At 46.9% G+C, this 21278-nt stretch overlaps 1 protein-coding gene across 1 annotated transcript in view; it reads right to left on the bottom strand.

The window, feature by feature from the left end:
* Nucleotides 1–20757, bottom strand: part of STAC (SH3 and cysteine rich domain) — a 77119-nt gene extending 56362 nt beyond the window's left edge. Inside the window, exon 1 of the mRNA XM_077916475.1 lies at nucleotides 20173–20757. Within this exon, the coding sequence (XP_077772601.1) occupies nucleotides 20173–20289 (117 nt within the window). The 5' untranslated portion in view covers nucleotides 20290–20757. The remainder of the gene's footprint in view (nucleotides 1–20172) is intronic.
* Nucleotides 20758–21278: the final 521 nt, after the last annotated feature.

Here is a 21278-nt window from a genome sequence, read left to right as displayed (position 1 = left end):
GGCGGCGGGGGGAGAGGTTCCCGCCCCACAGCCCCGCTTCGGAGCAGCGTTCCGAAGCGGGGTGGCTGGGGCAGGTGTTCCCTGGACCTCTTTTGAAGCAAGCGGCTGCGGAGAGAAGCGATCTCCCCGCAGCCGCTTGCTTCAAAAGGGGTCTGGGACCTCTTTTGAAGGAAGCGGCTGCGGAGAGAAGCGATCTCCCCGCAGCCGCTTGCTTCAAAAGGGGTCCGGGACCTCATTTGAAGCAAGCGGCTGCGGAGAAAAGCGATCTCCCCGCAGCCGCTTGCTTCAAAAGGGGTCCGGGACCTCTTTTGAAGGAAGCGGCTGCGGAGAAAAGCGATCTCCCCGCAGCCGCTTGCTTCAAAAGGGGTCCGGGACCTCTTTTGAAGCAAGCGGCTGCGGAGAAAAGCGATCTCCCCGCAGCCGCTTGCTTCAAAAGGGGTCCGGGACCTCTTTTGAAAGAAGCGGCTGCGGAGAAATGCGATCTCCCCGCAGCCGCTTGCTTCAAAAGGGGTCCGGGACCTCTTTTGAAGGAAGCGGCTGCGGAGAAAAGCGATCTCCCCGCAGCCGCTTGCTTCAAAAGAGGTCCGGGACCTCTTTTGAAGCAAGCGGCTGCGTAGAGAAGCGATCTCCCCGCAGCCGCTTGCTTCAAAAGGGGTCCGGGACCTCTTTTGAAGGAAGCGGCTGCGGAGAAAAGCGATCTCCCCGCAGCCGCTTGCTTCAAAAGAGGTCCGGGACCTCTTTTGAAGCAAGCGGCTGCGTAGAAAAGCGATCTCCCCGCAGCCGCTTGCTTCAAAAGGGGTCCGGGACCTCTTTTGAAGCAAGCAGCTGCGTAGAGAAGCGATCTCCCCGCACCCGCTTGCTTCAAAAGGGGTCCGGGACCTCTTTTGAAGGAAGCGGCTGCGGAGAAAAGCGATCTCCCCGCAGCCGCTTGCTTCAAAGAGGTCCGGGACCTCTTTTGAAGCAAGCGGCTGCGTAGAGAAGCGCAGCCGCTTGCTTCAAAAGAGGTCCGGGGGCAGCGGGAAGCGCTTCCCGCTGCCCCCGGACCTCTTTTGAAGCAAGGGGCGGTGGGGAGAAGCGATCTCCCCGCCGCCCCTTGCTTCAAAAGAGAAGACCCGCTGTCCCCGGGGCAAGCTTCGTTTTGCGAAGCAAGCCCATAGGGAAATTCGTCTTGCGAGGCAACTCGAAAACGAAAAAACCTTTCGTTTTGCGAGTTTTTCGTCTCGCGAGGCGTTCGTCTTGCGGGGTACCACTGTATGCATTTTTACACACATTACTTGTCTGGAGAACAGCACTGAAGAATTTGGAGAAGTGCAAATGTCAAAGGATGATTTTGTTTCAGTTCGTGCATTGATTCATAAAATGCAAATTAGATTGATTCACCATTAAATGCAACCTGAATTAAATTTCTTCCCTACCACCCATTTATTTTCCACATTTGCCCTTTCTTTGTATAGTTCCGAAGGTGTTGATTTGTGTTTACTCATTTCTAGTTCCTTCACCTTTTCTTGCAACTTGGGCAGAGGACTAGAGTCCAAGCGTTTTTGTCGTGAAGTTGCTAAGAGACTGAGTTCTGAATCAGATCTGAACAAGGAGCCGCGTCTGAGCAGGTACATCCTGCAACTGGCGTTTCTGGCGGTGAGGATGAGCCGATCCTCATACAAGCTACGCGGAGCAAGATTGCTTATTTGGCTCTGCTGCCAATAATCCCATGGAGGTCAGGAGCTGAAGCCAAAGGGACTATCACTTGAAAACACAGAGCAGCAGAGCAGTCATTACTATAAAGGGGTCTGTTGCTAAGAAGGGAGGCAGAACTTTTAAGGACACTGATGGAAATTCTCTCAAAGTAAGGTTTTCAGGGGAGGAGTAAAGTAGGATGGAGAACAGGATTTAATTTATATATGTCTGTAATTTTATGCCCCTGGTAGCACATTTCGCTCTTGTGTTATCAGAAATCTGAGTTTAGTGCTAAGAGTCGCTGAAACTGACTGAGATACTTAATTCAGGTTCCTGAGCCACTTTGTATAGTTAATGTGTACTATGGCACACCAACATACAGGGATGCGGGTGGCGCTGTGGGTAAAAGCCTCAGCGCCTAGGACTTGCCGATCAAAAGGTCGGTGGTTCGAATCCCCGCGGCGGGGTGCGCTCCCGTCATTCTGTCCCAGCGCCTGCCAACCTAGCAGTTCGAAAGCACCCCCGGGTGCAAGTAGATAAATAGGGACCGCTTACCAGCGGGAAGGTAAACGGCGTTCCGTGTGCTGCGCTGGCTCGCCAGATGCAGCTTGTCACGCTGGCCACGTGACCCGGAAGTGTCTGCGGACAGCGCTGGCTCCCGGCCTATAGAGTGAGATGAGCGCACAACCCCAGAGTCTGGCAAGACTGGCCCGTACGGGCAGGGGTACCTTTACCTTTACCTTTAAGGCACACCAACATAGAGTTGTTTATATTGATTCCGTCTTTGCTAGCATCTTGGTTTTCTTCTTCTTGGATGTGGATGAGTTCCACCAAACCCAGGGAATAGGGGCAAGTGAAGCAAAGTAACAACTGTATTAAAACAGGAGGAAGAGGGGTGGGAAATATCTCTAACAATGAAAGTGGCTTCCACATGGGCATGTGTTGTGTGCTGGGTGCTCCTCATGCGTACAAATTTTTGTAGAATCCACATGATGGCTGTTGGCATAAAAAAATGCCAGTCTGTATTCCTGCACACCCATTTACCCATCCAGATTTACTCTTTCTGGGGGAAAGCTGCTAAGTTAAAAGCAAAACCCTGTTGCAAATGACCTGCTTGTGATACTTGCACGACCCATTTCCAGTATTAAGCCCATGCCTGGAAACTGCTAAAGATAACGTGCTCACAGCACAGTCGGGTTTCTCCAAATCCTACATCCAAGCCTAACGGCAAAAAGTTATAGATTTGAATCTGAAATGTTTACCATGGCAAAACTAAAATCATGGTGGGTGGGAGATGAATTTTCATAATCTGGTCTAACCCTTCTCCTTTAAGAAGCGACACACTTTCTGTATCTGTTGCGGAAGCATTTCACATTTTGGGTTGATTCTGAATATCCCTCCACTGCTATTATTGCACCTCCTGTCCACATGCTTATCCTTATTTTAAGGCTGCGTTCTGTTCTCAAGTAGTTAGGAAAGAAACATTCAGTCTTCAAAGAGACAATGTAGGCCATCATCTCAAACAACAATTTGGCTGATCTACGAATCTCACTTTTTGTAGGATTTGGAGCAACAATAACCCCCAGCTAAATGAATTGTCTCTTAGAAGCTGGTAGGGACATAGTATAGGAAAAAAATAGAAGTAGCATATATTACTTTATACCAAATTAAAGAAATATAAGCTTCCTTCTTCAACATTCATTAATTGGACTTTGCTCTGCCACCAACCTCCTCTGGAAAGGACTTGCATGCCTTGCTATATGCTAGTCGCTTAAAACTCTCTCTGCCCGTATCCAATTTTCATGGGAATGGTATATACTGCTTTAGTGCCTGTACCTTGCTTAATCTATTTAGTATTTGGTACTAAGCAACAACCAACAAAAACAATAGGAATAATTGTTTCAGGGTTTGTTAGTATGAATGTCTGGGAAATAAAGAAAGGTTACAACTGAAGAAAGAAAAGCTGCTTCTTTGTCAAACATTAAGTACTGGGCAGCAAACATTCAGCAGAGATAGATTTCCCCTTGCTCATAGCAAGGCAGAAGCATCAATTTGTTTTTCTTGAATACGTGACTCAGTTTTTAAAAAAGTAAGAAAGAACAGCCAAGTCTTTGGCATCTACTGCGCCTGGCAGTTCTCTGCAGGCCTAGAATCACATATAAAACATCCCTCTCCTATTTAAAAAAGGGCTATCCATCTTCTTTATAGGCTCCGTGACACTTGACAAGACATGAACTTGGAATTTTGTTTTCTGCAAGGGATCCATCCATGCCCACTGCGTGAGAAAAAGAAAAGAATAAAGACTACAGAGTGAGGAGGCAAGAGAGACAGATTAGAACAGGCACAGGCAAACTCGGCCCTCCAGATGTTTTGGGACTACAACTCCCATCACCCCTAGCTAACAGGACCAGTGGTCAGGGATGATGGGAATTGTAGTCCCCAAACATCTGGAGGGCCGAGTTTGCCAATGCCTGGATTAGAACTTGGCTACGTGGGTCCCAGGGAATTAGGTATGCTTGTCATTTGGAGAAAACAAAACACCTCACTGAAAAATGAGCTTAATTGCAGTGAGCTGGTGAAAACATGCACAGCAGTCAAGTCCTGTGAAACTATTTTGTGATTTACCATAAAGCCCACAAGGGAACCCGGCAGTCTGGCTAGTTTCAAAGCTCCCCTCCTGCCACTTTTTCAAACTTTTCAACAAGGCTGAAGGGAAACGTACAAGCAAACCTCATCCCTGTTTTCTATAAAGCTCTGTAGAAAAACCCGAGATCCCCACTGCCCAAACAAACAGAGGTTTAATGAGATACATGGCAACTGATAAATGGGATCACATAACAGTGAGTACTATGTTACCTTATGTAAACACTTCTTTGTGTGCCTCCTCCACGAGAGATCTGGAGGGTGGCAACACGAGAACAAGGCTTTTTCTGTGGTGGCTCCCCATTTGTGGAATGCTCTCCCCAGGGAGACTTGCCTGGTGCCTTCATTAGGGGAAAACATTTATATTCGGTCAGGCATTCTCCTGATTAACATTCTATGGCTTTTTTAAATGTGTGTGTGGTTATCAGTTTGTTTCTGTTTTATTATATCTTTTGTATTCTCATTTTGTATTTTTTTTCTGTTGTGAATCGCCCTGGGAACTTCAGAGGAAGGATGGTATACAAATTTAATTAATATAAACAAATGAACTTTAGAGCCACTGTTTTGTCTATGAGGACCATGTAATGTTAACCCAGTTTAAAATGAAAGCTGTGTTGTGTTTGGGTGTATCTGTCACATGCATGCAAGGGGTGACTTACCACTTCTTCATGGCATCAGCTTTAAGCATCAGCTTTAAGTGGCAACTAATAGTGCAAACAGGGATGGGTGGTGCTGTGGGTTAAACCACTGAGCCTAGGGCCTGCCGATCAGAAGGTTGGCGGTTCAAATCCCCGTGACGGGGTGAGCTCCCGTTGCTCGGTCCCTGCTCCTGCCCACCTAGCAGTTTGAAAGCACGTCAAAGTGCAAGTAGATAAACAGGGACCGCTCCGGCAGGAAGATAAACGGTGTTTCCGTGCGCTGCTCTGGTTCACCAGAAGTGGCTTAGTCATGCTGGCCACATGACCTGGAGGCTCCCTCGGCCAATAAAGCGAGATGAGCGCCGCAACCCCAGAGTTGTCCACGACTGGACCTAATGGTCAGGGGTCCCTTTACCTTAATAGTGCAAGCACTACCTGAATGATACAGGATCCGGCCCATAAGAAAGCCATTTTGGTAATGTATGAATTAGGTCTCCATCTTCATAGGAAGGTGTTTAGAACAGTGTCCAAATCTTCATTGCTTTGATCTCTTCTAATTAAGAACATAGGAACATAGCAAGCTGCTTTATACTGAGTCAGATTGTTAGACCAGCATGGTGCAGTGTTAGAGTGTGAGACTAGGTACAGGGGTCAGCAAACTTTTTCAGCTGGGGGCCGGTCCACTGTCCCTCAGATCTTGTGGGGGGCCGGACTATATTTTGAAAAAAAGTATGAATGAATTCCTATGCCCCACAAATAACCCAGAAATGCATTTTAAATAAAAGGACACATTCTACTCATGTAAAAACATGCTGATTCCCGGACTGTCCAGGGGCCGGATTTAGAAGGCGATTGGGCCAGATATGGCCCCCGGGCCTTAGTTTGCCTACTCATGGACTAGGAGCTCGGAGACCAGGGTTCAAATCCCCACTCATGGTTCTTGTGTGGATTAATTGAGGAGGGGAAGAACTGTGGAAGTCATGTATATAAGATTCATAACCATTTTCAACAGCATCCCCATCATTTTGCTGTGACCGAGGTTACGGCTTGCCTTATCATAACAAACCCACCCCACCCCTCAATGCACAAAAGGATTGCTATCCTATTTCTATTAAAAAAATAGCCCTAAAGAGTACGTCAGCCAGAGTCGAGCATTTTACTCCCGTGAAGTCTGTGCCTAATTGGCATGTGCACCAGGTCAGCAGTATTTTGCTTTCCATTCAGAATGGTTGACTTTACTGAAACGGGCCTCATTAATAAAGCAGTGTGCATGTTAGGTATGAATAATGCTCCATTTCCCAATGCCATTTAAAAGCTTATCTACATCAAGCAAAGGATATCTCCTGAGCTGCCGCTGACACTCATATATATATATATATATATATATATATATGGATTGACTCAGGAATTCAAACTGTGTCTCAAAAGCTCCTGAGGATGGTGGAATAACCTGATGACAGTAGTTAATAAAACAGCTACTTTAGAGCTTGTTTACATGACGAGGGATAACAAGGTTGCATGAAAGATTGCTAATTTGCATCAACAACCTCACATTAGGTTTGTTTAAATGCCATGGGAATTCCAGACTGCAGGAAGGACGCCTCCTGCTCCACCTATCCCAAGTCTTTTTCAAATCGCTACCTGTTCGTTGGGTAACTATTCAAATCCTTACCCATTTGAATTTCATTGAAGCCAACCTTATCAAGCATACAGACCAGGTTTATGGCAAGAGAGGAGAGGTGGAAAACCCCTAGTTTTCTATGAAAGCCTTCAATGTCAAGTTTGTTTATTGCATGTGCAAGGAATTCAAAGTAGAAAGATGCAAAGCGCTTTCAGCCTTGTGAAGAGAAAACAAGCCTAGGATGTGGTTCTTTAAGACAAAAGTTGTGCGCAGGTGTTCACATGAACTGGGGGGGGGGTTTTAAACTGGGGGGCACCCAAGTCCTGCCCCCAACATCCCTAGGTTGCACCAGCTGTTTCTCTTCAGATGTTTGGGCAATTAACGTAACAGGCATAACCAGAAGGGGATTTTAATGTGCATTCAACTGAATGCACTTACAACCTGTGTATTGGGCATTCATCCACAGAGTTTGCAGAGATGCTATAGAATACCCACTGTTTATTGAGCATTCATTCAGATCCATTTGCACAATGTTTGAGAGGCGTTATCCAATGTCCGCCGTTTATTCAGCTTTCATCCTGATTTGTTTGTGTGGAGGTTATGCAGTATCAAGGAACTGCCCACACCATCCAGTGTCTTTCTCTATCATTTCCCTTACCACAAAATGTCCTTTTTTGGGGTGTGTGTGTGTGTGGCTTTACTGCACAAGAGCATCAGAACCACTTGCACAACCGGAATTAGCCGATATGCGATTGAACCTCACCCACAAAATAGTGACACTTTGGAAGGGGAAACATCTTGAAACCTCCCCATGAGAGAGCATCTTTGTTTATCAAGATTTCCGAACATTAGGGCTGTTTCTAAGCACATTCAAAAGAGTGTGCAGAACATTATCAACAGCTCACATGCATGGCCCCCACACCCCTGGTTTAACCTGTCATAGCTAAAATTCACAACCTATCCTAAGGGTGAGCAAAAATGGACTTCAATAGTCAGAATAACTTAATCCTACTCCTACCCAAAATTTTATTCTGAGAAATTCTGGCATAGCTCTGCTTTAAAATGGCAAGTGGGGCAACTGCATTGGAAGCCAATGGCTTTGAACTTAGAAACAGTTTTGTAAAACAGTACGGGGGGTGACTAAACCCTCGCCTGGGGGCCTTTCTCAACTCAAGGAATTTCCTATAGCCCTCAAGATCCTTGAGAATTTGGCAGCAGTGGTGATGCCAAATAAATTAAAACTGGCACTAAGAGCTGCTGTCTCATGGTGGAGGATCCAGCATAGGTTTCTGCTGCAGAGGATAACACAAGATATAGGGATGTTCAATCATGAAAAAATGTCCTCAAATTGCTATCTAGGAGCATGGGTTCAAATGCAACCCCAAGCATGCTCTCTCTCTCTCTCTCTCTCTCTCTCTCTCTCTCTCTCTCTCTGTGTGTGTGTGTGTGTGTGTGAGTGCTTGGGTGTGCAAGAGTGGAGGAGCATAAGACCATGTAGCCCAGAGTTTAAAATTATGTATTTGCACCACTGAAGGGCATCCTAATATCTGAGCCACAGTAACCCTTTGAGAATGATTGATACAAATTTTGTATCGCGGCACATCTGGTGCCCTCACGTTGTATTAATGCTCGGCTTGCCAATGGACGTTCACCTGTGTGAAAATAGGTACAGTGGTACCTCAGGTTACAAGCACTTCAGGTTACAGACTCCGCTAACCCAGAAATAGCACCTCGGGTTAAGAACTTTGCTTCAGGATGAGAACAGAAATTGTGCGGCGGCAGCGGGAGGCCTCATTAGCTAAAGTGGTACCTCAGGTTAAGAACAGTTTCAGGTTAACAACGGACCTCCAGAACGAATTAAGTTCTTAACCCGAGGTACCACTGTACTTGCTTTACTGCACTAGAGTTTCTAATACAAGGATGGGGAACCTATGGGGAGCAGGCTGATTTCTCACAAAAAAATGAGAAGAATAGTGTCTGTACATCCCTCCCCCCTCATAACTCAGGTTCTACAAATGCTAGAAACTTTTATTTTGTAAGAAAGCTGGGAATCTGTGATAATGGTTCATCTGGGGGTTCACTGGTTGCCTCCCCTCCTGCGGGTACCCATTCATCTAATCCAACATTTTGCTGCAAACAGCCGTCAGCCTCTAGGAAGCTGACAAAAAAAGCCATGGAGGCAACAGCTTTGCCCTGCTGCTACCGGAATCTGCTAGAGGTGTGAAGCCTATAAACATGGGTTCTCCACAGCATTTTGTAGGAAAGATTCAATTGCATATTGAAAATTTGGCTTTGTGCATTAAAGTAGATTAAAGCATTTTGGTGCAACACTTCTACTCTTTTTTTAAAACAACAACAACAACAACAACAACAAACAACTAACCGACTTTGTCAAGTGATGAAAGGAATGGTGGAAAGCACTAACAAGTGATTAATGTGAAGATGTATAACCACAGATTGAACTCTGGCAAATTTAACAAGATTTATCTGTCCTGGAGGAGGGTTAGTCGGGATTTTGCTTTTGTATCTTTGGTAATCAATGAAAATATATTTAAATAAAATAAAATGGGAACATTTGCTAGTGAGACAATATTCGAATCTAGGCAATATGTACAAGTGAAGAGGGGGAGATACATTACGCGCTGGTACCTCAAACAAGACAGAAGTTTAAAATCAGTTATTCATAGATAAACACCAGCTCTTCCTTGCTCGGTGAATGGATACACCTTGAAAAGTTCACAGTGTGTATGTCCAGTTTAGTATCTAATTCACCCCCTCCTCTGTATAAGAACAGTGGCGTAGCGTGGGTTGTTAGCACCCGGGGCAAGGCAAGTAATTTGCGCCCCCTAACCCATGGATTTTAGCACTCGAGTGCGAGCGCCCCCCCGATGTTGCGCCCGGTGCGGCCGGCCCCCCTGCACCCCCCACGCTACGCCACTGTATAAGAAGTTTCATTTATGCACAATGTGTACTCACCATTTTGTGCAGATGTATGGAAAACAGCTTTGGAAGAGCTGGCTGTTTTCAAATCCTCTTTGGGAATATTTTTAAAAGAGTTTCCCTCCTTGAAACTGAAGTTTGCATGCTGAATGTTTACTCAGCAGACTGAAGGATGGATGAACATAGTCTGCATGCCATTTCCTTGCCCTTTTAAAATATTCAGTAGCTAGTAACCTATCCGTCACCAATAGAGACTCAAAAGGTATTAATTCTATTATGCAGAGGAAATCTCCATGCAACTCTATCGGTCAAACACACCAGGACTTAAAACCAATTAGCTTCAATAGGATTGCAAGCTGGATAATCTAGCTCAAGAGCTGGGTCTTCTCTGCATATCTATATTGGAAACTTAATTTCATTAGGATGTATTTACTATCCATTAAGCGTATGGGGGTGTGGGTTTGTGGGTGGGTGTGCCTACAAATGCATAGCAGCCTAGGGAAATTCTTTGAAGACAATGTTTGCAATAGGCTGTAAATGAACCTTTCTCATACTTTCATTAGAACTGTGCGGAGCTGCTAAGTTATAGCTGCTTTCTCATGGAATCCCCTTCGGCTCAGGAACAGCTCATCGTTTAGAAATCCGCATGCTTGCTGGCAGGGACAGGATTGTGTTGACCTGGCACTTCCTCTGAGGTTTAAGGAAACTGAACAGACAATAGTGACCCTCCCTTCGTAATGGGTCAGCACAAGGGCTATGAAGGGTAATGCTACAAAGGGTAATGGCTGTGACTCTCTCCCATGTCTCCTCAACCCCCTTTGCTTATACAGTGGTATCTCAGGTTAAGAACTTAATTTGTTCTGGAGGCCCGCACTTAACCTGGAACTGTTCTTAACCTGAGGTATCACTTTAGCTGATGGGACGCGGGTGGCGCTGTGGCTTAAACCACAGAGGCTAGGACTTGCTGATCAGAAGGTTGGCGGTTCGAATCCCCGCGACGGAGTGAGCTCCTGTTGCTCGGTCCCAGATCCTGCCAACCTAGCAGTTCTAAAGCACGCCAGTGCAAGTAGATAAATAGGTACCGCTCTGGCAGGAAAGTAAACGGCGTTTCCGTGCGCTGCTCTGGTTCGCCAGAAGCGGCTTAGTCATGCTGGCCACATGACCCGGAAGCTGTACACTGGCTCCCTCAGCCAACAAAGCGAGATGAGTGCTGCAACCCCAGAGTCGGTCACGACTGGACCTAATGGTCAGGGGTCCCTTTACCTTTACTTACCACTTTAGCTAATGCGGCCTCCCACTGCTGCCGCACGATTTCTGTTCTCATCCTGGGGCAAAGTTCTTAACCCGAGGTATTATTTCTGGGTTAGCCGAGTCTGTAATCTGAAGTGTCTGTAACCCAAAGCATCTGTAACCCGAGGTACACTGTATGTGAATAGTGCACCTTGTCTGAATTCAACTGCTCCAACACAAGGATGGCAACTTCCAGCCTGTGGACCAAATTTTGGCCTGCAAGGTTGTTTCAGCCAAGCTCCACCCACCTGCTCTACACACCCACTTGTGGGGTAGGTAAGGCTGGGGCTCAACTGAAAGCACGTTTGCAGGTCCTGTTGGTTGGTGGTGCCTGCAGAGTCTCTTGCGCTCTGCTTTCCAAGAGCTCGACAAGCAGCTGACGCCCAGGCCCTTCAGAAGTGCTGCACTTGGGAAGTGCTGAGCATACGGCTTTAGGAAGCTTTGCGCAAATCTCTGACAGGTGCCAATCGCCTGGCATCAGTATGACATCAGATGATTGACCCAGGGGTAGTCCTGCCCAGGGGTCTCACCCAGGGTCTACCTGGAGATTCCAGGGACTGAACATGGGGCATTCTGTGTGGAAAGTGATGCTCTACCACTGAGCTGTGGTCCTTCCCAAAGGGCCGTATGCAGTGAGCTGCTGTCAGGGCATGATTCTTGAACCCTCGTTCCAGGAGTTGCTCTCTGAAAGTGTCTTGCTGAGGGAGCTATGTGGGTGTTATATAGGGTGCAGTGAAGTCATAGGGGCATTCCAATGCCCTTTTTTTTTTTAATTGGACCTAGTCAAGTGAGGAACTCAGACACTTTTATTGCTTTGCAAATAACAAAAACCAGAACATGCTGTAGTGCACAAATGTTCACAGCAGCCAGCTTTATGATTTTGCACAAGGGGGCAGGGAAGAGGCACGTGCTGTGAAAGGAGACCCTGACTTTATGCAGTAGGAGAAGCATTAAAACGTAAGCAGGGAATCTGCAACCTTCCAGATGTTGCTGGACTCCAACTCCCATAATCTCTGGCCTTTGGCCACAATGACTGGGGCTGATGGGAGCTGGAGTCCAGCAATATCTGGAGGGTCACTGGAGGCTCCTCATCACCATATTAGAAGCTAGGAACAGAATACTTGGTTAGAGTTTGATTAGAATTTTTCTAAAGACTCTGCACTCAAATCTCACCTGCAGCTCCCAGAAGCTGTCAATAATACAGTGGTACCTCGGGTTAAGTACTTAATTTGTTTCGGAGGTCCGTTCTTAACTTGAAACTCTTCTTAACCTGAAGCACCACTTTAGCTAATGGGGTCTCCCGAATCGTGCTCCCATTGCCGGAGCACGATTTCTGTTCTCATGCTGAAGCAAAGTTCTTAACCTGAGGTACTATTTCTGGGTTAGTGGAGTCTGTAACCTGAAGCGTATGTAACCTGAAGTGTATTTAACCCAAGGTACCACTGTAATAAGGGACGCGGGTGGTGCTGTGGGTAAAACCTCAGTGCCTAGGGCTTGCCGATCGCATGGTCGGCGGTTCGAATCCCCGCGGCGGGGTGAGCTCCCGTCTTCGGTCCCAGCTCCTGCCCACCTAGCAGTTCGAAAGTACCCCTAAGTGAAAGTAGATAAATAGGTACCGCTTTATAGCAGGAAGGTAAACGGTGTTTCCATGTGCTGCGCTAGTGCTGGCTTGCCAGAGCAGCTTCGTCACGCTGGCCACGTGACCCGGAAGTGTCTCCGGACAGCGCTGGCCCCCGGCCTCTTAAGTGAGATGGGCGCACAACCCTAGAGTCGGACACGACTGGCCCGTACGGGCAGGGGTACCTTTACCTTTACCACTGTAATAATAATTTATTATTTATACCCTGCCCATCTGGCTGGGTTTCCCCAGCCACTCTGGGTGGCTTCCAACAAAATATTAAAAATACAATAAAACATCAGACATTAAAAAACTTCCCTAAACAGGGCTGCCTTCAGATGTCTTCTTCTAAAAGTCAGATAGTTGTTTATTTCCTTGACATCTGATGGGAGGGTGTTCCACAGGGCTGGCGCCACAACCGAGAAGGCCCTTTGCTTGCCAGTATGCGACAGCGGCCACACCTCGGGAACAACTTTGACTGGCCAGCTAAAGCATGTGAAGGTGGCTGATGGGTCTCAAACCCTCCGTGAGTTAGAGACTTCCCCTGCGTGTGAAGACAGGCTCTGGCAGATGGAGTGGACAAGACCAGGAGTGGGTCCAATGGTCAAGAAGGTGGTTTCTGAATGTGTTGAAGAGGGAAGTGAGGGCAAATTGGACTCGTCAACCTGAGAAGGTAGCTCATCAAGGAGAAGGAAGTCAGGTCCTGCCTTGTGTGTCATCTTTGAGAGAAGAAAAGGCTAGGGAGTAAATCCAGCGTGCAGACCCTAAGACGGTTGGATGGTGCTTTGTACACCTCCTTCTGGCAACTCCTGTAGCTGGTGCTAAACATATTGCTCTGCTTTCTTTTGGACGACATCAGTGAGGCTGAGAGTGGAGCCTTGTTGTCTGGGCAGCCCTGGACTTCCATGCCCTCTGCCCAGGACTGTGCCCCGGGGAGATCACTTCTGTGCTGCTAAAGCAGCGGTTTGACTTCACCCTGGAGGTCCATTGTCTCTCAAGACAGACAGATACCACAACAGACAGGGAGCCTAGTATGACTTCACCTAGAATAAAATACCCCTTTCCCTTCTCATAGTAAAGGATGACTGAATCATAGTAAAGCACTGATAAATTTAACATGAATGTGGTAGGATTCTGCAGAAACCGCTCTAAAACTCTGATGCAGTTGTGAACAGATCATTACATTCCAATAATTACAGTGCCAAGATAAATTCATTTCTATGATTCCTTGGGTTATAATTTTTTTAATTGAAGCTTAAGAGACAGGAGTCAGAAGAGACAAGTAGAAAGATTTGAATGAGATGTTATAGGAGAAAGCATTAACTGGCCACTCTCTCCTGAAAGAGGAAAGTTGAAAACTCTTCCAGAAGTCAGGATTTGCTCCATCCTTAAGAATATTGGTAAACATACAAATTGGACCCATCAAACTCTACCAAAGCATGGACTGTATGTATAGAAGAATATATAGAAGAATCACAAAACCAAGCCATAAAATCTATAATCTATCATGTAATAAACTATTATGCGAAAACTAAAAAAGGGAACAAGCAAGCAGCAAGCAAATATTATCCAAGATCAACACTGCACTTCAAATAGTAACTCAACAAAAATATCCCAAGTACTGTATATTATAAAGGTTAAGAATTCATGTCAAATAGCAGAAATGCCTATATACAATAGAACATAGATAAGACCAGTCCACCACCTATATAATAAGCTGAAGCAGACAGGCAAGCAAGCAAGCAAGCAAGCAAGCAAGCAAGCAAGCAAGCAAGCAAGCAAATAAATAAATAAATAAATAAATAAATAAATGTAATTAAAAGAAATAATTCAGGATTGTTGCTAGCAATGGGATCAGATATATTAATGGCCCAATATGCTGTCTCCATAGGATCAGGTTTTATGCTACGATGCAACAGGTGCCGTGGTGATGGTTGCTGACCAAGTCCTAATATAGTAAGTGTCTATCGGCAAACATCTCCCTAGCTTCTGCAAACCATAGCTTTTTAGGTTTAGGTTTCGTGTGCCAGGTATATATCACATACAGCAGTAAGGTACGATGTGAAAGTAAACAGAGTACAACCATGCAACCTCAGGGGTGTCTGTTACTGCTTGTTCCACTGAAGTGCAAGTTAGACTTCATTCAACCAATTAAGGCAGATCAAGTTGTGTGACCCTTGGCAGTTTTATGGGCTGGAGTCAATACTAATAAATGCACTCAGAATGAAGCAGGTGGCGTGTTGTGTGAAATGCTAATCAGATGTCAGCACAGTACCAGTAATTTGAATAAGGGTAGTAGAATCTGGCCTGTAATTTTTGGGAGACTCATACCTAAATCCAAGACACATCTGCTTAGGGTGATGGAGAATTCATGACCAAGTATGTGTGGTTAGGATTGCTTCCTTAAAGCATCAAGTTTAACTAGGCAGGCTGCAAGTGTTTTAAAACAAACGTTAATAGGTTTCATTTGCAAGTAACCCTAAGCCACGGTTTGTTTTAGACAACTTGCAGATGAGCAAGCAAGCCACATCGATTCTCCCCAGCTTTCTTTGTTTCCCGTCAGCCCTTGCCTTGGGCTCTTCAGCTTTGCAAACTTCTGGAGTGCAGTGGCCAAATTCACTAGGGTGAGTTACAGCAATTTAAAAATACAGTATCAAAACGCGTTTTAAAGAGATTGGTGCAATTAGCACAACTCAGTCCCACCTCCCACCCCAGTTCAAGCTGATCTGTAACTCACAGCCATTTCTCACAACCAGCAGCATCACACGGTAACACTTCATCTCGACTGCAGCCTGACAGTTTGAGAGAGCCTGTTTGGAAGGGGGTGGGGAAATCTTAGGTAAAAGGTAAAGGTACCCCTGCCCGTACGGGCCAGTCTTGACAGACTCTGGGGTTGTGCGCCCATCTCACTTAAGAGGCCGGGGGCCAGCGCTGTCCGCAGACACTTCCGGGTCACGTGGCCAGCGTGACAAAGCTGCATCTGGCGAGCCAGCACAGCACACGGAAACGCCGTTTACCTTCCCGCTGGTAAGCGGTCCCTATTTATCTACTTGCACCCGGGGGTGCTTTCGAACTGCTAGGTTGGCAGGCGCTGGGACCGAGCGACAGGAGCGTACCCCACCGCGGGGATTCAAACCGCCGACCTTTCGATCTGCAAGCCCTAGGTGCTGAGGCTTTTACCCACAGCGCCACCCAGGAAATCTTACTATACAAAATAAAACTGGAATGCAAAGGACAGACCAGTTTACGTTTCTTGCCAGCATGCTCTTAGAGTTTGAATGCATCAATGTATTAACCCACCTTAAAACCTTCTACCTGCAGCTGGATGCGATTCATCTGGTGAAAAACTTGGTAGCTAAGTTGGTAGTCCACGGGTTGGACTAAATGACCCTCGCAGCCCCTTCCAACTCTACAATTCTACAATTCAGTGATTCTGCTGATTGGCATTCTGTTATGGTTTAGAGCAGGGATAGAGGTCTAAACCACAGAGCCTAGGACTTGCTGATCAGAAGGTTGGTGGTTCAAATCCCCGCGACGGTGTGAGCTCCCGTTGCTCTGTCCCAGCTTCTGCCAACCTAGCAGTTTGAAAGCATGCAAGTGCAAGTAGATAAATAGGTACCATTGCAGCGGGAAGGTAAACAGCGTTTCCGTGCGCTGCTCTGGTTTCCGTCATGGTGTTCTGTTGCGCCAGAAGCAGTTTAATCATGCTGGCCACATGACCCGGAAAGCTGTCTGTGGACAAACGCTGGCTCCCTTGGCCTGAAAGCAAGATGAACGCTGCACCCCGTAGTTGCCTTTGGCTGGACTTAACTGTCCAGGGGTCCTTTACCCTTTACCTTTTAGTGCAGGAATGGGGAACCTGTGGCCCTGCAGATGTGTTGGTCTTCAATTCCCATCAGCCCCAGTCAGTGTGACCAATGGTCAGGTTTGATAGTTGTAGTCCTACCGTATCTGGAAGGCCACACATTACTTATGCATGGTATAGTGGTTAGATTACCTGACTAGGCCAGGTTCAAATCTCTGCAACAGTGGAAGTCCACAGACTTCGCGAGGGATTAGATCCCGCAAGAGACATCCAGAAAATCTAATTATAAATGATGTAGGCTGAATGGGGCAGGAGTGAGGGAAGAGTTATGAAAAAGTGTCCAATTGCAACTATCCATTAAACAGTAATTTGAAAATAATTGCACCAAGGATCACTTGCAATCCCTTCTCAAATGACAGGTACTTGGCAATAAGCCTCATTTATTTCAAAGAACTTTTCTCAGAAAGTGAAAAAGTGCCCACTGTGTTCTTGGCTCTCTCCCGGCCTTCTTTCTAAGGCCAGAAGGAAGTAAGAAGATCTGCAAGAACAGTTGCTTTCGCATGTTTCCATGAAACAGTGCTAGGACCACACACACGTGTAAAGGACCTGTAGGAGGAGCCGCCCTGGAGCGCAGGTCTCAGAGTTAAGGCCAAAAGGCAGCCACCGAATTGCAAAAGCCGCCACCTTACACTATGTTAAAAAGTCGTGTTTACATAGTGCACCAGTATAAAAACTGCCTGACTTTGCCCTTAAACCTGGGATCTGTACTCCAGAAACCAAAGCTGCCACATGAGTGTTGCACCCATGGAAACAAAACATCCAGTTATGATATCTGCCTGTTACACTTGTGGGTAGGGAAGAGGGAGCAGTGTACTGTACTTCCCTCCCCTAATTATTTATCTACAAAGCGGGAGTATAAAGCAATTTCAGATTAAGCAGTAGCCAGCATGGATCTGAAACATGGGGGGGGGGGGGCGTGTTTCTGTTCTCCAACCCTCTAACACGAATGCCCCTGGCCAAGATAGAACAGGGGCCTTTGGAGAGCATTCTGGGGTTCACAGTGGAGTGGATAAAGTTTCAGGATGGATGATGAGAAAGGACACATTTTCCCTTTCCCCTTCTCCTGAAACCTTCCCCTATTGTGCTGTATAACATCAAAGGCTCTGCAGGTGAGGAGCAAGGGGGCCGCCCGAAGGCGCAGGGGGCCAGAGTGGAGCGCAAGCGTTTGCAACATGCTTGCCTTCTCCTGTGAAAAGGGGCATGCGTGCTGGCTGCCTGGTCTATGACCGTAATAAATTGATTGATTGATATAACATCAAAGGACACCAGTCTGGGACTGGCTGCCACCCTTTAATATTTTTAATAAAATGAACATATATAAAACTTCGCCATCAATGGCTGCAGATGTGTACTAATAGTACAACCCCAACATGTGTCAATTACCAAAAGCAAAACTAGTATGGATATTTCAGAAAGGCCATGGTTTCCCACCTGATAAGAAACAATGCCCCATGTAGTTTATCTTTTCTTTCCAGATTTAACATTGGAGGGTGTAACACTGACTGAAATTGGTTTCAATGGCAATTGGTTTCAAACTGTTGATTATTTGTGGAGCCAACGTTTTAATTTTGCCTAAATGAAAAAGCTGACCAAATAAGAATACAGATCTTTAAAACGTGTATTTCCAAATGCAAATTTGAAATCTGAGATTATTTTACCCCTCCTAATTTTGTTTTCGACTGTTGTATGAATATTAGCAAACTTAGTTGGAATACTGGCATCACATTGCTATACGACAACAAAACCAGTAGTACATTTTACATTCTTCATTAGAAGAAAACACCAAAAGTACTCCACAAATACGTTACTAAACAATACCTGATGTTTAAAAGCCCTTTTGAGTTTTTAAGAACTATTGTGTCTGGCTGAAAGCAAAATTACCAGCATTTGAGACCTTGCATCAAAGCCTGAAGGACCAACCACACACTGGTGCTTACATTTATGTTTTAACACTCTATGTGTGTATTTTGAGAGGTGGATACACACCATGAACTCTGCATTGTGTGAAATATATTCATACACAATATTTCCTGGATAGCTCAGTTGGTTAGAGTGTGGTTCTGATAATGCCAAGGTTCCAGGTTCGATCCCTGTATGGGACAGCTGCATATTCCCGCATTGCAGCGGGTTGGGCTAGATGATCCTCAGGGAACCTTTCAACTCTACAATCCTATTTAGATCTATGATCTAAAATATTTTGCTTGGTGCCCAAAGTGCATACACCCCTCCACATCAAACCATAGTTCAGTGGTGTCCAAACTTTTTTCAAAGAGGTCCAGATTTGATGAAGTGAAGGGCCGTGGGGGCCGACCAAGTTGGACCAAGTTGTTAACCTTTTTTTAGGATTGAAGTTGTTGAGGTTTTTTAAGGATTTTACCCCAGGAAAAAAACTGCCACAGGGGCCAGATTAAACTGACCAGCGGGCCGAATTAGGCCCCCGAAACGGACTTTGGACATGCCTGTCATAGTTGGTTACTATAAAAAGTTAAGGAGAAAATGAAACCCTATTTATATTTCCTGAGTTTAGGCTGCAATCCCGTCATCAATTACCACTGACTCATATATATCTCCCATAGATTTGGAAGGAAGTAACACATCAATAGCTATAATCAAGACTGTACCGTGCTGTAGCCACAGCAGTGCACAATCCCCCTTTGACGGCATGGTGGCAAGTCCATTTGTCCACATGACCTCCTCATTCAAAGCACAAACTTCCATCCTGCTGAGTACCACCTTTGAAGTGCCAGTTAGGATCATATCATCTTCCACGAGGATGCCCAAGGCCTGTCAAGGCAGCTATCATCCATTTTACCCTACTAATAGTAATACTATTCTGGAGGAGCGTTCCAAATCTATTCCACTTGCAACAGGAGGGGGTGACTGTAAAATGGCAAGGTGCTCATTTTGGAAGATGCTGCAATCCTTTTCAAAGGGCGTGCCAGAGAATTGTGGCACGACACATCACTAAAATCTGCTATGGCAAATGTGCGGGTGGGTCTTCTGTTAAATACCAGGGCACAAGGTCTATGAGAAGTTGTGTTTATCAGCAGAAACACTAATAGCTAACAAGTTGTTTTAGGTAACTCCTGCCCCTGACGTCATGCTCCTGTTACACAGAAGAGCATCGTTCTGCTCTTCCTTCTGTTCACTTACAGATCTTTGTTTCTAATTCAGGTAATCCACTCAGAAACTTCTCGCCTATTATATCACTTAATTTTGAGGGACGGAATGCAGAACAGAAGCATCATTTCCCTCAATCAGGTAAGCCAAACCAGGCCAATAAAATATGATTTTTGGGGAGGCAAGAGGGGGGTGGTCCTGTTTATCATGCTCTTTATATATGTTGGAAGCCGCCCAGAGTGGCTGGGGCAACCCACTCAGATGGGTGGGGTACCAGATAATAAAATTACTACTATTATTATGGATGGCAGTTCTTCCCCTACAATAGCAGCTCTTCAGCTAGACTTCAGCTACTGACCTATTTATCAGCTGAATGGCAAAGTTCCTGGAAAGACATTTTTTAACATACACACACACAGGCAACTTTCCTATAATAAATCTGTCACAGTCTATTTCATGAGGATCAACACGTGATGCCAGAGCAACCGGAGTGCCAAACAGAGGAATGGTCTGCAGAGTGCTTCGAAACCTCTCCCTCCAGAAAATAAATGCAATAAGCAAACTAATTCCTAAAGCCAGCCAGGTACCCCCCCCCCCCGTCCCCCGTTCTTTCCCAGCTCCGCCAGGTGAATGGCGAGATCCCATCTCAAAGACATTTTTGCAGGCGCAAAAGGAGGACGGGCACGTAAGCGCGCCTGGCCGTGGAGAGAGATCGATCCCCTCTCCGAATAGGGATCCACGGATGGGAGCGAGCGGGACCGACCTTGGATTCCTGGCTGGTGGTGGAGGCAGGCGAAGGCGGCTGCTCGGGGCTCTCCGGGTCGCGCTCCTTCTCCACGTCCTCCGGGCTGACTTGTGTCGCGTCGCTGGGCGGAATCATGTTGGCCTCTCGGACGGAAAAGCCTCCGGGAGCCGCTTGTTTATTTCACGTGCTCCGGCTTGGCCATTCCTGCCCGGCGAAGGAAGTCTCCTCCGGCGGCGCGGCGCGGGTCTTATTCGCAAGTGGGGGAGCTCCTCGCCGCCTCCCCAAAAAAGGCTGCCCGCCTCCCCCGCCTTCCTCCTCCTCCTCCTCCTCTGCCCTCCTCCTCGCCTTCTCCTCCACACACACACACGCCCCGCTGCAAGTTAGGGATAGCTCTCTCTACGGGCCGGAAAACTGATGCTCCGCGCCTTCTCCCCGCGTCCACCGGGCGAGGCGTGCCGAGCGGGGAGTGAGCCGGCGCGTAACGCGTGGAGCCGCCGAAGGAGCGGGGAGGAGGAGCCCGGGCGCCTGGCGCGGAAGAAGCATGTGCCGCCGTAGTAGTGGAAGGGGAGCCATGTGCAGCCCCACGCTGCGCGGCCGGAGGAGCCCCCGCCGAAGCGGAGGGCGGGAGGACGAGCCCACCAGTGGCGTAGCGTGGGTTGTCAGCACCCGGGGCAAGGCAAGTAATTTGCGCCCCCTAACCCGTGGATTTGCGCCCCCTAACCCTAACCCCAAGATGTTGCGCTCGGTGCGGCCGCCCCCCTGCACCCCCCACGCTACGCCACTGGAGCCCACGGCTGCTGCTGCCTCCGCCGCTGTGGATCACATTCTGGATCAAGCTCGTCTTTCTGCATTCTGGATCACGCTTGTCTTTCTGCATTCTGGACCACGCTTCTCTTTCTCCAGTTTGCATCACGCTTTCCTTGCTGTCACAGACTTGTAGAGGGGTCCCGAGGGTCATCTAGTCCAACCCCCTGCGAGGCAGGCATCTCAGCCAGGTTGTACACGACAGGTGGCCATCCGATTTCTGCTTAGACATCTCCAAGGGAGGAGGGTCCATCACCTTCGGAGCTTTACTGTCAGAAAGTTCTTCCCGAGATGGACTAGGAATCTTCCCTCTTGTTGTT

Source organism: Podarcis muralis, chromosome 12, assembly GCF_964188315.1.
Source record: "Podarcis muralis chromosome 12, rPodMur119.hap1.1, whole genome shotgun sequence".
Taxonomy (NCBI): Eukaryota; Metazoa; Chordata; class Lepidosauria; order Squamata; family Lacertidae; genus Podarcis; species Podarcis muralis.
This window is presented reverse-complemented; position numbering and strand designations above follow the sequence as displayed.